This window comes from Cavia porcellus, unplaced genomic scaffold, assembly GCF_034190915.1.
Source record: "Cavia porcellus strain 051 isolate PalLab524CR breed Dunkin Hartley unplaced genomic scaffold, mCavPor4.1 scaffold_18, whole genome shotgun sequence".
Lineage (NCBI taxonomy): Eukaryota > Metazoa > Chordata > Mammalia > Rodentia > Caviidae > Cavia > Cavia porcellus.
Window position 1 is genome coordinate 8,530,379 of NW_026947501.1, and position 17,391 is coordinate 8,547,769.

The window sequence follows — 17,391 nt, forward strand, 5'->3', positions numbered from 1 at the left end:
TGTGGACTGAAACCTCCAAAAGCTGTAAGAAATAAACCTTTCCTTTCCCAACTTTGGGCTTCAGGTATTTTGTCTCAGCGATGAGTAAAAAGTAACTAAGACAGTTACAGAGGGTTTTTAAAAGGTAAAACCTCAAAGAAGAGAAAAGGGAGGGAGCTTATACAAAAAGGGAGTTAATATCTGCCAAATGTTTTACAACCAGGGCCAATTGGTCCTGGGACCTAGTGTTTTACAATCACGGTCAGCAAATATATTATAATCAAGTGGGTTCCAGGACCAAATTGCATTTCTGGAAAAGTATAATTCACAAGAAACAAGAGTTGAAACACAGGTCAGGATAATGACGCTTACAGAACAGGATAACGGCACTTTAATTAGGTTACACCAATGTCTTTCTCCTTATTCCTCTATCTCAATAGATGTCCTCCCAAGTTATTTTCCAAATTAGTCCTTCAGCTTTCAATTACATTCTTGCCAAAATTCTCTTGACTTGGACTTTGACAAATATTTACTTCTTTGTCAAGTTTCTTGTGGACAGATATTCTGTCTTTTGGCTTGCCTTTAAAACATCTTCCATGGTTCCTAGTGAACTCTGTGACTCATAGAAGCAATTATTATTGAATGTTCAGGATAAAGTGATAAAGCATTTTGATCTAGTAATGCTCATCTTTTTCATAATTCATCAGAGGGCTCATTCTGCATTAGCTTTAAGACATTCCAAAGTGTAGGATATTTCCTGTATGTATTTAGCTGTGGCAAGTGTGCCTGTGCTCCATAAATGTAGCTGAAAGAATCAGTAAATGTATAAAAATACATTAGGAAAGTGGAGCATTTAGTTACAATTCATCCTACACAGAAATTCTGACTGAGAGACCTAAGATCTCTTTAATAATGACTGTACCATTGCTGCACCTCAGTCTTCTAGGCAGGGAGCTGCGTGGTATTCTATGTAGATGTAGTATATTTTGAAACTCTTTGGTTTCCTAGGCAACCACAACTTTTAAAGGTCACAGCCAGCCACTTTGACTAGTAAGATAAATACAACAGTTTTTGCTTTTTGTTCCAAAGTTACTCACCCTGTGGGTAGGGGGAGTTGTGTTTCAGTACAGGCCAGTAAGCCTGGGTGAGATAGACATGAAGACTGCAGGCTTCACTGAAAAAGGCCTCTAAGGAGCAGCACATGTTAAGAAGCAGCGATAAAGTGCATCTCAGGGCCTGCCTTTAAGCATGACTTTAGGCTTGGGATTCCTATGCTTCTAGAGTGCAGAGACCGTAATTACTTACTGAGTATCACTTCCAGTATGAAACACTTTGAGGATCCACTCTCTGAGAAGAGTGGCCCACAAGAAGCTCCCCAAGTGTCCCAGGTGCTACTTGGTAGACTTTGCAGGGCAGGGCTTTTTCTTAACTGTCTGTCAGCTGCTCTGAGCTCAGGTCTGTTCAGGTACACAGACAGTGGTCATCAAACATGCACACTTGAGCTGCACACAGTTTCCTGCAGTACCTAAGAGAGTGGCTCACACACACAGGTTTGGGCCCTCACTGGTTGGCTCTCTCCCTCTGAGGAGCAGTAGGTGTATCACACCTCTCTGAGCACCTCATCTTTCTTCCCCAATTCCTCACAGACCTGGCTGGGGAAGCCACACACTGGATGATAGATAAGCTGCTTCTTCCACCCCACCACCCATGACATGGTCAGCCAAAAGTCCCCACAGGAACACCCATAAATATCTCGCCCTTCTCAAGCACTCTGGTACTGGCTGATCTGAGTGGATTCAGATACTTTTGCTTTGTTTGGAATTAGGGAGCACTGTATTCCTCTTGAAGTCAGATCTTTCCTTGCCCTTTCTCACCACTTCTTCAATGGGGAGCAACCAGAACCTCACAGCTTAGGGGGCAGGATTTCCATAGGGGGCTACAGAATGGAAGTCTTCCACAAAGGAAGACTCTGTGTCCCTTTTCCTTCCTCTCCCATCTCTGCGGCCTCTCTGTCTCCAGAACCACACAGATGAAGGTCACGTGTTTAAGAAACCATCCCAGGGCTTGTAAACCTGTCCACAAGCTTCACAATTCTCCATCCTCAATTTTGAACTCGCTGCTGACCGCCAGATCGCATTGTGGGACAAGAGATCCGAAGCGGGAGCCGCCTGGAACCCTGGACTCCAAGGGGGCCGAGGTGGAAGCTGGAGAGGGAAACGGGGAGCTGTGAGGAATGTGGGGCACAGGCAACTGACAGAGTAAACACGCTCAGCCCTGCCTCCACCATAAACACCAACAATTTAACACAAGCCTTAACACATCCCAGAGAGGTTAAAATCTGGACGCACCCCGAAAAGCACAGGGCACGAAGGGTATCCCCTGGTCTTCATCGCCTCAGGCATTTGACATCTTGCTGTCCAACGCAAAGGCCCCTGAGACCAAAAACTGTGGATGCGTCCGAGGCCCGCAGCCCCTCTGCATTTGGAGCACGCATGTTCTCTTCCCTAAAGAGTGTACTCCGAAAGGCTGGGGGACTGGCCTCTCCGTGAGCTCCCGTCCACCCCCCTCTTCGTGCTTCTCGCCTCCTTCTGGGGAGTTAAGGGCAGGAATCATTTCTGTGAGTGAGCAGGGAATCTGGAGCTGTTCTGTGTGCTTCCCCGACCACATTTGCCGACAGTATTTCAGGTGCCTCCTATCTGGTTCGTGAGCAGAATACTTAGCCCAACAGACGCCTCCACGCACGTCCTCAGCTGAGCTCCAGGCTGAAGCGCCCAGACAGCTCCTGAGCTGCGCGGTGTATGGCCCCAGCGTGGGAAACCAGCGAGGGCCTGGGCTGCAGGAGGGAGGGAGGTGCGCTAGAGGAACACCTTTGCGATGGGACACACTCTGGGCCACGTGTTCCCGGCAGCAAGCGCTAACACACAGAGAGCTCAGAGAAAACATTTGGGAGAAATGCGACCTTCAGGCAGCCTAGCCCAGCTCTCAGGCTGAACCATCGCCTTTTGCTGACTGGTCCTGGACGTTTTGGGCTCCCCAGGCCTCAGCCTATCAGGACGTCCCCAGCACCCTGCAGTTTGAATGCCAGGACTTTGCTCTGGTGTCCCTGCTGCCACAGCCCGCAGGCCAGGAACAGGCTGCAGGGTGCCCGCCCTTTGTGCATGTGGCATGGGGTGAGATGACCTCCACCCTCGGTGTGAAAAGAGAGCTCTCCACAGGCTTCAGATAGGGGCTCACTGGTACCAAACCACGCTACGGCAAGCCCCCTATGGCATTGTGACTGCTGGCATGCCACGCACGCTGGGTTTCCGTCCTAAGGACCTGCACTAGATGCTGGTGGGATATCTGGGCCAGAAAGTTAGTGGTGGACTCTGTGCACTGTGGAGGCTTTTTGTGCATGGTGCCAGCTGCGCTAGGAGTGGGTTGGGCATGCAGGGAGAATGTGCATTTTTCTTGATCCTCTCCCGCAGCCCTCAACTCCTGGCCTCTCACTGCAGCCAACTCATACACAGAACCACATGCTTGTGGGAGGGTGGAAGGGGCACCTGGTATACGTCTGTCACTTTAAAGGCAAGTTCCGAGGTGAAGGCTCCCAGTGGAGAGAGGGTAACATCTGCTTTTGTGGGGACTGGCCTCTTCCTGGGATTGTCTGTGGCCTTGCGTCTGAGCCCAGTATTTGTTCCTTTTCTCTTTATTTTATTTTATTTTAAAGGAAAAAAAAGAAAAAGACAAAACAGTGTAAGCATACAAGTAATACAGGACTACAAAAAAAAAAAAAACCAGTAAGAAATCACCAGTTAATAGATTATGCATTGTCATCTTAGAAATAGTTGCTCAAGTCACAGGATCAAAGCATACAAAGTCGACATTCAAACAGTGAGACTGCAAACAGTTGTGTTCAGTGATCCAACAAAAACTCCGTAATATGATCATCTATCCACACTTGCAGTTGTATCCTTTAAAGCACTTTTTTCCCCTTTTTTTTTACAACAAACTTGATACATTTTGAGTTTTATTACTCCCATAGTTCTGTTCCCTGTCTCTTTTCAGATGTAAGAGACTGGAGCTAGCTGCCCAGAATGCCATCTACCCCAAGGATCACACCATGTTTCCTCTGGTGTATATTACTTGTGATGCTGTATGCAACAACTTTAGTGCAGTGAGATGCTAACCACTGCCCTGCAAACCGGAGCTGTGAGTACCCGGCACCCTGGCCTGACCTGCCCTTCTGTATCATACAGTACAGCACAGCACAGCACAGCCCTCCCTCCACTGCAGAGACAGCCTTCCCTAGCTACTGTCCTGCTTTTGGGAGATGGCAGGCAGGGAGGAAGAGGCTCCTTGGCGTTGTCAGAGCACCTGGATCCTGCCAGTGCCTTTGAGGATGTGTGTATGCCTGTTACCCACCAGGGGGTGCTGTCTTGTCCAGGCAGAAGAGTGGCTAGCAGGGAAGCCAATGGCATGGTAGTGAGGGCTCTCTCTGTTTTGCACATGACCACATGGCGTGGCAGTTGTTTGGTGTGGACTGTGAGCATCAGACTGTTGGCTCAGATTGAGGAGTATATCCTTTGTACAGGGCTTCCTGGGTGGGCCCGAGGCTTCAGATGGAGTCTGGAGACCACTAGGCTTGGTTCCCTCTGCTGGCTGCTGCTGGACACCACTCTGAGGTACCAGTACCTTCTCTTGGCTATACATATCCTGCCTGTTCCTAGGGTGTGCATGTGTGTGTGAATGAGATGTCTTGTCCCAGCGGGACCCTCCTCCCTGGATAGGCCAAGGGATCATTTTTGCCTGCTAGTAGGGGAGGCCTGGACTTCCCTCAACCAGGAATTGGTGAGGGGCCCACCCATGTATGGCCAGGCAGTATTCACCACATGAGTGTCCCCTGCAGGGTGAGGATTGGGTGGGTGCAGCTCCCTGCCTGGCCTTAGATGGGTCCTTAAACAGCTGCACACATCTTCCAGGATGTGGGAAACATAGCCATGAAGAACAAGAACTATGTGAGTAAGGAAAAAGCTGTATCTTCAACCTGAAGATTGCCAAGAACCCACAGCTTCAGAGAAATGTACTGCATATGTGGCTCCATAACTCCCCAGCAGATCAGATCAGATCATGGTGGGTGATGACATCACATTGGAGGTGAGCCCCACAGGAGGCACTGGCCACTGCTTCTGTGGAGCTGCAGGCTAAGTAAGTACATGGCCCCTCACCCCAGGACATGGGAAGTGATAAGCTCAAGGAGATCTGTAAGACCATGATCAAAGAAATAGGCCAGCGGGGAGCACCAGATGGCCCGCACAGGTGGTACACAGATGGATGGATGCCTTCACCTGTGGCAAGTGCAGAAAGAAGAACTGTACCCACATACAGATAGGCAGGCTGTCCTGGGCCCAAGTCTTCAAGGAACCTGCAGCCCTGTTCCCATCTGTTTGTCTGATCAGAAGGTAGACACCCTTGTACCTGCCACAAAGAGTGGCAGAGTAGGTGTCCCACGTTGGGTTGGTACGTTACTTTCTTGATCATGACAAAAAAAAAAAAAAACCCTACAAAACCCGAATACATGGAAATTAAATAACAACCTTCTGAACAAGCAGTGGGTAACAGATGAAATTAAAGAAGAAATAAAATAATACCTACAATACAATGAAAATGTACACATGACATACTGTAACCAGTGGGATACAATGAAAGCATTCCTAAAAGGAAAATATACAGCAATAAATAGTCACATCAAGAAAACAGAACGAGTGCAAATAAATAAAATAATGCTACATCTCAAGCTCCAAGAAAGGGAAGAACAAGTCAAACACAAAGCTCATAGAAGAGAGAAATTTGTAAAGATTAGAGCAGAAAATAATGCAACTAAAACTAAAAAATAATACAAAGAATTAACGAATCAAAGAGCTGGTGTTTCAAGAGAATAAACAACATTAATAAACATTTGGCCAACCTTATTAAAAAAGAAAGTCCTTGAGTTGCATCATTAAATTGCTTAAAATCTTGCTGATGAGTCCATCTTTCACACTGTATAAAATCAATTACGAATGTTCAAAGACATAGACATAAGACCTGAAACTGTGAAACTGTTAAAATAAAACATAGGAGAAACACTTGGGGCATAGACATAGGCAAAGACTTTCTAAAGAAAGCACCACAACACAACAGGGAAAACCAAGAATCAACAAATGGAACCACATGGAATTACAAAATTTCTGACAGCAAGGGAAACAGCTAACAGAGTGAAGCAGAAGCCTCTACAATGGGAGAAAATCTTCATTAGCTCCTCTTCTGACAATGAATTTAGACCTGGAATATATTAAAAATCTTACAAGCTTAATGCCAATAAACCAAATACCCCAATCAAAAAATGGGCCAACGAGCAGATCAGATACTTATTGAAGTACAAATGGCCAAGAAGTATATGAAAAAACCTATGCAACATATTTAGACACTAAGAAGTCTAAGGCAGAACTACTTGGAGTGCCCCTAACACCATCAGTGCAGCTGTCTATAAGAAAACAAAAGGCACCAAATTCTGATACGAATGTGAACTAGAATATTGCCCCTGGAAATCAGAGTGAACATTGCTCAAAAAATTAAATAACAGCTCCTACTGGATTCAGCTGTATCACTGCTGGGTATGTACCAGAAAGACTGAAGTCAGCACACCATAGGGAACCTGGAAACCCCATGTGTTTGTTGCAGCACAAATTATAATAAGTGCCCAAGACAGAACCTTCCTAGGAGCCCTGGAACAGATAAACAAAATGTGTACATACACGATGGAGTATTATCCAGCCATAAAGAAGAATGACATTTTGACATCTTAAAGGAAATAAATGGGTTCACAGTCTATCATGCTGAGCAAAACAAACCATCCTCAGACAGATACTGCATGCTCCCCCTAACTTGTGTACTCTAAGAAAAGTGACATGAAAGCATAAAGGAGAGATGAGGAAGGGACAAAGCAGGGCAGAAACGAGTGAAGGAGAGTAGTGGTGAAACTCACTGAAACCCAGTATTTTGTAACATTAATAGACACTGGTAATAAAAGGAAAATTAACAATAATCATCATATTAAGCACAAAAAAGTGAAATTCTGTCATCTGCAAAAACATGAAAACATTAGGAATCATTGTGTCAAGCAAAATCAGCCCAGCACATACAGAGCTAGAAAGTGTTTTCGGTTACCTACTTTCTGCCTCTAGGACATCAGGAAAGCAGACAGATGACCAGGAGAGAGGAGGAGAGAACAAGGAGAAAGGGGAGCACAGGTGAGCTTACAGGGTGGAGATGATCGCAATAGGCTCCAGGCACATCCACATGCGCCAAAACCTGACGCACTCAGTTACTACTCACTAATGCAAACACTGAGTTGCTGAAAAGGACATTCCTCTGCTAGGCATTTAGTGACCCAACTACTACATCTCACCAGATTTGAAACAACTGCCACTAATGAGCATGGTGCTCCCTCAGGAAGGGAGGAAGTCACACTCTTTCCTATCCCGTTACCACATTCGCCACCTTACCCTGGATCTACAGTGATACATCTCTGCTCTGTTTGCAGGCAGAGGAAAATCACCAAGAATGAAGATAGCCATGAAAGGTGGCCTAAGAGGTCTACCTCTGTCACTCTTTATAAATGTGACTTGGGCATGTTGGGAGAAAGCTGGAAGAAAAGAGGACAATCATAAACAAAACCCTGTTATTCACAGCTGTGGGCAGAGAAAGCAGACCTGTGGGCCTAGAGAAGGTCTGGAAAGCTTTCTTGTGAAGAGCTGATGATGAGTGGAGTTCTTGGGTGGCTGGAATTTTGTCACAATAGGCTTTCTTCTAAAAGGCTAGCAGTGTTTTGAGATCTGCTCCAATTGCACAGCTTCTGGTGACTGTTTGGGAACTGATGATTCTGTGCATGGAAGCTTCCTCTGGGCTGGCTACTCTTTTCTCTTCCACTTTTGCAAATTTGACTAGAAAGAGACAGAGTAATTTGAAAGCTTCTTCCTACTGAAAGCTCACCTTATTTCAAGTTGTAATTTCTGTGCTCCTGGGACATTTAGCTAATCAGAGAGGTAATGTACTGATTTTTATCCCAAAGCTTTTCCTCTCACACCTGTGTCCACACCAACTCCCTCTGTTCTCTCACCTATGGGCAACGATGCTGGTTATGCTCTGAAGTCATCATCAGAAGCCCCGCCCATAGAGCAGACAACAGCATTGAGTGCTGCAGAGGGAAGAAAATCCATCACACACCCCAGGGATGGGAAGGCATGCACACAGCTTGCAGAACCAGCAGGGGCCCGGGTCCTGTCTGACCAGGCACTGCCCAGACTAGTCAGCTATTGCCATTCTCCATGGGGTCACTGGTGCCAAGCATGCAAACTTTTCAGAGGAGATATTCTGGTTTTAATCTACTATCCTCACACTTTGAGTTTTCACAACAAATGCAAAAAGCACAACAGAGGGGGCCAGCTTTTTGTCTCTGAAGTAGAAAAGTTCACAGAAAATATTTTCCACTTGTGAAATGCATTGGAAAAAAAACAGCAAAAGAACCTCTGAGAAACAGGAAGGTGCAATTTGATATGCTTTTATGAAAAGCTCTTAGCATCTGCAGATACCTGCAAAAGGCTTGGCCAGAAAACAGGAGCACACTGAGGAGCAGCAGGTAGAGGCAGCTGACTGAGATGGTGTGATCTATGGATCAGCCACATTCCCACCTCCTCGCTGCTCCTCATACTCCCTGATCTTCATCAACAGGCTCCTTTTGACCTGGTCACAGATCTTTTTGAGAGTGTCCAAGTTGTCCTGCCCAAGCATGGCCTTTTTCTCCATCTCTATGAAGATCTCCAGCATGTTCTAGGGAAGGAGAAGTAGGAGAAACCTTGACTGGGCAACATTCACTCTCAGAAATGTGTTCAATTCCCCTCCCCCAAAAAAGGCCCATCTCACTGCCCAAGAGACCCTGCCTGGATCATCACATTCCTGGGGCAGAGGGAAGTAGAGGCAGTTGTATGCTTCCTGGCCACAAAGAAAAGGCTAGACAAGCCACATTTGGAGTCTCTGGTTTGCTCCCCATATTATAGACAGCTAAGTTAGTAGAAGTATTATAGGCAGCAGACAGGGCTGGGTGACACAGAAGAGCTGTGGTTCTGCGCACATCACTGAAGGCCAGGCTTGAAGCAAAAGACCTGCTAACCCAAGTATTTCTTTAGGAATGAACCACAGTGACTGAGGCTCTGAGAAGGCAGCAGTCACCTTGGCTGGGGTAAGCAACTATATTTGTAATATTATTGACTGATCATAGTTCTGTTCCCCCCTTCAGCCTGCCTCATCTCTTGGCTTTGCTCTGTAAACACACTTGAGAAGCAGGGCACTTTCTGTTCATCTCAGACAAATGCATTCTTTCTTTCTCAATGAATTCTTCCTATTCTTAACCCTCTGTCATTCCCAGAGAATTTATTCCTTGATGTCAGAGAATACGAACTCAGTGTTTCAGACATCTATCAAGTTGGGAGTTTCAGTCCCACGTTACCTAGGCCCAGCTCTCAAGACTTTATATGGACACGTTGCAGATGATCCAGTTTGAGTGTGCAGCGAAATCACTGTGGAAATGCCCCAAGATGGCCCTACACCCCAGCACAGCCTCTGACACCCAAGCCTCCTCCAGACCTGAATCCACCCATACATGTACACACACTGCTACAGAGACATACAGAGGCAGAAGCATGCTGGGCACCACAGGTTACAAAGTGACACAGAGGTGTTCAAGGTTCTCATTGTCTGCCTGGTGTGCTGGGTCTGGAAACTGCACGTCCTCTGGTCAGTGAGGCTCACAGAAGGGGCTAGAGTCTGCTGAGGGCAGTACAGGGAGACTAGCACAGGCGTGGGGACAGATCTAAACTCGGTTCCTTCAGGATGTTGCTTGCTCATTCAACTACTACTTCTAGGCTGTTCCTGGAAAAGGACCCTCCTCCTCCTGCCCCTGAACAGGATAAATGTGGCTAGCTGGGGATTTGGCGTCTCCGTTCCCAAGAACACTGATTGTCTTATAGTCCTATATTCTCACAATTCTTGTCCCTTTTTTTTTCTTTCCCACAATACACTGTAATTTTGAGTTGGAGACTTGGGACACATTGCAGGGGTCCCTGATAACTGGCACTGTAAAAAGGGTCTCCAATAGCTAGGCACGCTGCACATGCAGTGTATACCATGCATACATATAAGACACATAAAGCCAACATAAAGCACAGAGATGGACACACATACCACACACAACAGAAATACACACAAAGCCATATACCACATGCATGTGGAGTTGTCTCCAGCACTTCAGAGGGAGACTCTCAGGCTACCACCCTTCCTCAGCCAAGTCCCACACAGCTGAGCTGCACACCACCTGCTCCTACTGCTTCTCACTCCACCCTCACAAGGGCCTAGACTGCAACTCTGCCCCTCATTGGCCTCAGGAACTCTGGGTGGAGGCCCTTTAGGACTCAGTCTCAAGAGAGATGGGGTCTCACCATGTCATCCAGCTTAAACTTGGAAAGGTTGGTAGACAGGAGAAATCTAAAAGACTTCAAGTCGTAATTGTTTATATCTTCTGCGAGCCGAAGGAGCATGACCCTGTGGGGAGGAAGAGACACTCTTGAATGCTGACTGCCTGCAATCTGTCACCCACTCGAGCACAGCGGTGCTGACCTGGGTCTCTCATCTCCACTGAGCCAGTCAGACATGCCCAAGCTGTAGCTCTTATGAGTTTGGTGCTATAATTTCGGGGTGCATGTCTCAAGGTATGGTGATGCCTCTTAACTCTCTTGAGAAGATACCTTTAATAGTAAAAGCTGGGTCATATGGGATTTCCAGCTTCAGTTTCTTGACTTTCATGCTGATTTACACAGTGATGTGTTAGTTGACATTTCCCTCCATAGTGCTGAAGGGGCTCATTCTCCCCACAGCCTCTCCTGGGCTGACCCTTGATTTTCCAAACCATGATATGAGTGCAGTGTATGGACCCTGCACCCCTGGAGACTCTGCCCTGCTCCAGAGGGTGCGACGATGCTAGGAGAGCCATTTGTTGTGCCTGACTCATGCAAGAATGGAGTCTTCACAGGACCAAGCATGAAGGCTAAGATGAGAGCCCACAGTCCCACTCTCCTAGTTCTGGAGTATTATACTTCAAAAGGTCCTTCCTGCTGCAAGGATCCAGGCCTGGCCCAAGTCTAGATTCATGATGTATTGTGGAAAAGTCCCTGCAGATAAAATTTCAGTAAGTAACACTAAGTTAATCTGGGCACAGGCCAGAGCCAGGGCCACACAGGTAGAGAGAATCATAGAGACACAGAAGGGAGGCCGGGACTTCAGGGATGCACCTGGAGCAGCAAGGACTGCAGCCAGGAGGGAGCCTCCTCGAAGGTATTGCCGGCATCTGCATGTCTGAATTTGAGCCCCAGAACTGTGGGAGAATATACTTCCTGCACCTTTTCAAACATGTGGCACTTTGTCACAGAAGCCTAAGGAAACCAGTGCCCCAGAAATCTTGTCACAGGAGTCCACACAGGGTGAGGCCATGCCAGAGACACCAGCAGGGGGCGTAAAAGGACAATGACTGTCTACCCTGGGGTGAGACCACCATGGCACTTGCCACAGTGAGCAAGACATGCCCAAGGCTGAAGCTGAGGAGGAGAGCTCCTGAAAGTGAACACTAAAAACTACAGCAAAAGAGTCTGAAACTGAAACATGAAAGAGGGAAGGTGACAGGCTTTTCAGGGACCATAAAGCTGTCACTATCAGTGGCCTGTATCTCAGTCCACAGATGCCACAGAGCCCATGGAGCACACACAGCCAGGGAAAGGCTGAGCTCTGTAGCCTGTGGCTAGAGGCGGCCTATGTCCACAGGCAGCTGAGATGGCCTTGAAGTTGTCACCTCTGCAGACAGCAGAATCTGAGGCTCTAAGTGTGGACTCAGAATCCTGTGGATTCCACTGCACTGGCACTCTGGTGGGAGACAGAAACCCTCAAACACAGGTAAGCAGGGCCATCAGGAGGCATGGACACCAAAGAGGGTGCAGGACAGAGGGAAGGAATGAGAACATCTAGAGAAACTTTTAATTTTGACAAACTGGTAAGTAAGGTTTCACTTGGAATAATTAATTTTACCTCATGATTCTAGCATCTTTGCTCTGGATTACACGGAAGACCCCTCTGTTTCTAGACTCAGCCCACACACAGTGCTGCCCAACAGGCCCCAAGCTGTCTCATTGCCCTGAGGCTCTGGTCCTGCAAGGACTGGCTCTCACCTGTAGGCCGAGATCTGGGCCTTGCCAGAGGTCCGGAGCTCAGCCTCCATCTCCTCCTTGCTGGTGTTCATGTAGGTGCCCAGCAGGTCCAGCCTGTTGATCTGGAAGAGCAGCTCCTTCAGGAAGGACAGGTCACCTTCCACCAGTACCTTCTTTTCCTGGAGTCTCTGGAACAGCATGTGGGCATTCAAGATGGGCTCCTGATTCTGCTGTGGGATGTGGTCATGGCTCAGGAACTTGAGGGCATCGAGCTCTTCGCTGTTCAGTTGCTCCCCAATCTTGGAAAGAAGGGTGCTGAAATTGAAATCCATGCCTCTCGGAGGGACCAGTGCGGTGCTATGACCTAGGCCAAAATGCAGAGCTGTGTTCAGGTGAGGAAGAAGAGTGCTGCCCACCAGCTTGGGCTTTATTGAGTGGGGCTGTGTCTGCCACATGCTGTGGGTATAGGAGGAAGACAGGCAAGGAAACAGAGCAGCAGGCTGTTGAGGGAGGCAGACCCAAGGCTGCCATGAGAAGTGGCACCAGGCACAGAGGACTTCCTGGAGACAAGAGACCCGGGCAGACAAGACAGTGGTCAAATGGAAAATTTTCAAAAGATGGAGGTGAGGCCAGGTGTGGTGGTACAAGCCTGTAATCCCAGAACTTGGGGGGCTGAAGCAGGAGGATCATCATGAGTTCAAGGCCGGTCTGTGCTGCGTAGTAAGTTCACAGTCAGCCTGAACTGCATAGCAAGAACCTGTCTCAAAAAAAAGTGTTATTTTCTAAAAACTCCAAATACTAGGAAAACATTAATTTTTCCCTTTCAAAAATACCTTTCCTTGGCCAGGGATTTAGAGCAGTGGCATAAGTGCCTGTCTGGAAGTTAGAGGTCACGAGTTTGAGCCCTAGCACAAACAAAACATAAAATAAAACATAAAAAGAAGAAAAAGAATGAAAAGTTTTCTCCTCTGTTACAGCAGCATTTATTTTTGTGTGACAATTGAAAATACAGTAAACTAGAAAACGCACACAGTTAATTATTACCACACACACACACACACACACACACCTGCCAGCCCTGATAGCAACCCAGAATTGGGCCACATACACCGATGTGCATACCCACTGATGGGACTTTCCACTTCATACAGATAGTGAACCTTGGCCTGCACCATTAAACATTGTTCTGGGGAACATCTTAGCTTTTCTTGATTTATGATTGTAAATATACCAATGCTTATTGAGGTTATTTTTTTATAATTTTACAGTTAAAAATAATATGACAGTGATGGACTTTCTCATATATCTTACACATATCCCCAGTTAATTCTTTAAAGTCAACTGTTAAAATTTGGATCATGAAGCAAAACCTTCTCTCGCTTTCATTCTGAGTCTACGGCAATGTTTATACAACAGCTTTGACTATGCCTCTCATTAGAGGCACAAAGTCTGCAGGATCTAGACTTTCCATGGCAAAAGCAATGAATTGCCCTGAAAGTTGGCATTGTAAATACACAGCCAGCACCTAACAGCACATGTTCAAAGTACAAGGACAAAACCTGCATGCAAGGGAACAACTGGTCCACTTGCACCTGCAGTGAATGATGCACAGCAGAGCCTCAGAAGAGAACTGTGCACAGCACTGAGTGACCAGCACAGCTGAGGAGGAGTGGTCACTGCCATTTTCCAGACTCCTGCAGAGGAGAATGACATCCCATATTCTGTAACAAGTGGCCAGCGACTTGATCGCACAAAGGTGAGACAAACAGCTTGTCACATAACAAAAACCACACCACCTGCCTTAGGAAATGTGCAGCACAGTATACAGACTACCAGAAGCTTCCAGTGCATGGCACAGCAGTCTTGATGCCATCCCTGGTGTGGGGTGAGAAGGGAGAAGCCCCGACCCTCCTCTCCTCCATTCAGCCTGCCTCTCAGAGGAAAGTGCTGACACATGGTGGCAGGGAGCAGGCTCAAGGATGCCTGTGCTGCACAGGTGCAGAGGCTAGTGGGAGGAGAGAACAGGAGGGATGCCATCCTCTGAGTTCTTACTGGGGCCAGCATACTTAAGAACAAAAGAGGACTGGAAACTTGTCTTCCCACAAATATCAAACTATCACACATTCCTCAGAAAACAGCCCAAAGGGAAGGGAAGGTTGGAGAGTGTGAGCTTTCTACCTCCAAGGTCATATTGCTTTAGGAGATTTAACACCCACACCCACACACTCATGCACACACACACACACACACACACACACACACACACACGCTTCTTTCCAAGCACTAGCCTACCCCTCAACACAGCAAGGTGACACAATACAGAGATGGCCCTCCTGCCTTTGAACCCTTGGTTCAGCAGCCAAACAAATATAAGAGACCAAAGAATTCACTTTAAAACAATCCATTACAGTCTGCTCACTCCATTGTCCTGATGACTGTATTTCACACAAAGCACTTCCTGCCTTAATGACATCTTCTCACCTAGAACTAATTCACTTAATACTAATGCAAGACCCTATAATCAACATCTCGGCTAGCTGCTCCCTCAGCACAGCCACCTTACTTCCCATCACTGATGAGACCCCTGGCCGCATTTATATGTGGTCATACAAATGAGTGCTCCTCCCTTCCCTCTCGTTACCAGTATTCCTGTGCCTACAGCTTCTGATACTCAGATCACAGATGACAACACAAAGAACACAAGCACTCAAAAGACATCAAAGTGTCTATAATCAATGTATCTAAAGCAATGCAAACAAGCCTACTACCACCCAAAACATCTTCACAAAAGCCAAAACTAATCACTGCCAGAGACACAGCTCAGTGGGCAAAGCACCTGCCTGGCAAAAGGGAGGTCATGAGTTCAACCTCCCAGTACAAAAAAATAAACAATAAAAAGAGAAGAAAAAGAAGATCCTGCAGAAGCACAGCACAAAGCCTTGCTGCGGGCTCTTTCCTTTCCTTCAGGTCCAAGTTGAGGCTATTGACTGCAAACTCTTAAAGGAACTCAAAACTGAATGAACCAGATTCCAACTTGAGAATGTCTCATGGGACAGGATTTTTCCTGTGCTTTGTGCCTTTTTAAGATTCTTTCCAGCTCCCGCCCAGTTGGCAATATCTATAGGGCTTGTCTGAGCAAAACATGGATTGTATTTAGGTACTTCTTTCAACATCTTTGCTAGGTCTTTCTGTGGCATTTAGATAGGCTTTGGAGCAGCAGTATGTGCACCTCTGCTCCTTGGCTGAGAATTTTTACTCCATGTTTACTCCTAGATAAAATGGCTTCTTCACTGCACAGACTCACCCTTGTTTTCCCTGTCCTCTCCAGGGGTCCCTGGTGAAGTTTCCATCTTGGGAAGGCCTTCCTCCTACCCAGCCTTTCCACTCCAGGCAGACACACTCGTTTAGGCTAAAATTCCAATTAGCTCAAGTTTATGACTCCGGGAGATTGTAAAATCCACTGCAGAGCTCGCGAGTCTTTAGGTGACCTATATATATTTCGTATTCAAACAAGGAAAAAGTTAGAGTGGAAAACGCAGGACACCTGAGCAGGACCTAAGGCGTGCTTCAAGGAACCCTAGAATTAATAGGTTATGTTAATTAAAGAGAACTAGCCTAGGAGAGTCTCCAGGTGACTTTCATACAGGATTGAAATACCCACAGCTACAGTCTCTATCTTATTAATTGGGGTTGGAGCCAGGTGTCCTCAGCTGTAGCCTATCTTGCACTTTGAGGCACTTCTGTTCTCAGTTGAGCCATGCCCCAGGAATGCTGCAGCCCTGCCCATGTATTCAGCTTTAGTGGCCCCCACCGTTGCCCTCACATGGGCCCTCACACTTACTAAAGACAAAATCACAAACAGTTACACTGACTCCAAATATACATTTAATATCCTTTACTCTCATACCACCTGAAAAAAAGATCTAATTAATACTCAAGTGATCCCCATCACTAATGCACCTCTTACTCTCAAACTTCTAGAGACAACACAACTTCCACATCAGGTAACAATCATTGTTTATAAGGGACACCAAACATCAACAGACTGTTGGAGAGAGAGGTTAGGAGACTTGCCAGGCTCATTCTGCCTACATGAAGGAGGGCTGTGTGCCCCTGAGGCCCTTTGTGACCCACCACTGACTCAACACTGATGCACAGCCATGACTCCCCCTGACTGTCCCACTTTAGCAGGGAAGGGTAAACTCTTGAGTCCTCTGGGTCCAGTCTAAGACTTCCACGAGGGCAAAATCAGATGGACAAGACAGACTGAGCACTGAGGCCAGCACCCAGCCTGCAGTGGTCACAGCCACCCTTACTCAGGCACAGTGTGTGCAAATGCCACTAGTTCCCAGGCCTGTATACCATGAGAGTGGAGCCCAGCTGTTATGTGGCAGGGCTCATGTACTCAAGCATCCTGATTTGTCTGCTTAACTAGATTGACAATTGTCTAGAACGTTAGTACAGCATGCTCCAGAGTGAACCTGGGTGCGTCACACATGGTCCTATCTGGGTCTCTCTCTGCCTCATCCTCTGGCTGTGAGTTGAGGCCCCTTACCCTTGGGTCTCTGCCTTGGAGAAGAAATTCTTTGATACAGTGCAATTTATGACTTATGCTGCAAAGTGAAAATGTGTGTTGCAGAGCAGCGTCATGCACAGCACAGACACTAGGAGTCCATAAGGGCATTGCCTCCACATCCCAGGCTCTTGAATGTTGGGGATCCCTGACTCCACATTACAAAGCTATCCAGCAATTTCCAAAAAAAAGGAATAGGTGTCTTATTTCTGGGTGGTTATTGATTGAACTATTGAAAATCAAAACTGATGACCTAGCTGTGTGGGACAATCATGATAGTAGCCTTAGTGAGCCACAGCCACATCAGATTTAGATGGACACAGCTGGCTATACAACAGGGCTCCTTCTGCAACAGCTCACTACAACCAGCAGCCCACAGCTGCCAAGGATGATCCCTGGCTCCTCCTTCGGATGTCCTGCTCCTAAGCTCCCTATTATTGCATTGTTTGGGACATTCTTCTTCATCTACGTAGTCACCTAAGTAGAAGAGAGAGTGTTAATCACCATGACCATTGGAAGTAGAGTGTCACTCATTAATAGCTTGTACTAAAGCAGTTTTGATAGCTAAAG

The 17,391-nt window shown here is 46.9% G+C and overlaps 1 protein-coding gene across 1 annotated transcript; it reads right to left on the reverse strand.

The window, feature by feature from the left end:
• Nucleotides 1–3,593: 3,593 nt before the first annotated feature.
• LOC134471256 (caspase-8-like) lies at nt 3,594–15,779 on the reverse strand. The gene is made up of 4 exons (XM_063229335.1): nt 15,553–15,779; nt 12,270–12,612; nt 10,494–10,596; nt 3,594–8,829 (listed from the first exon to the last, which is right to left on the reverse strand). Exons 1-4 carry the CDS (start codon nt 15,596–15,598, stop codon nt 8,668–8,670), a joined length of 654 nt encoding a protein of 217 aa, XP_063085405.1. The 5' UTR covers nt 15,599–15,779; the 3' UTR covers nt 3,594–8,667.
• Between the last annotated feature and the right edge of the window lie 1,612 nt (nt 15,780–17,391).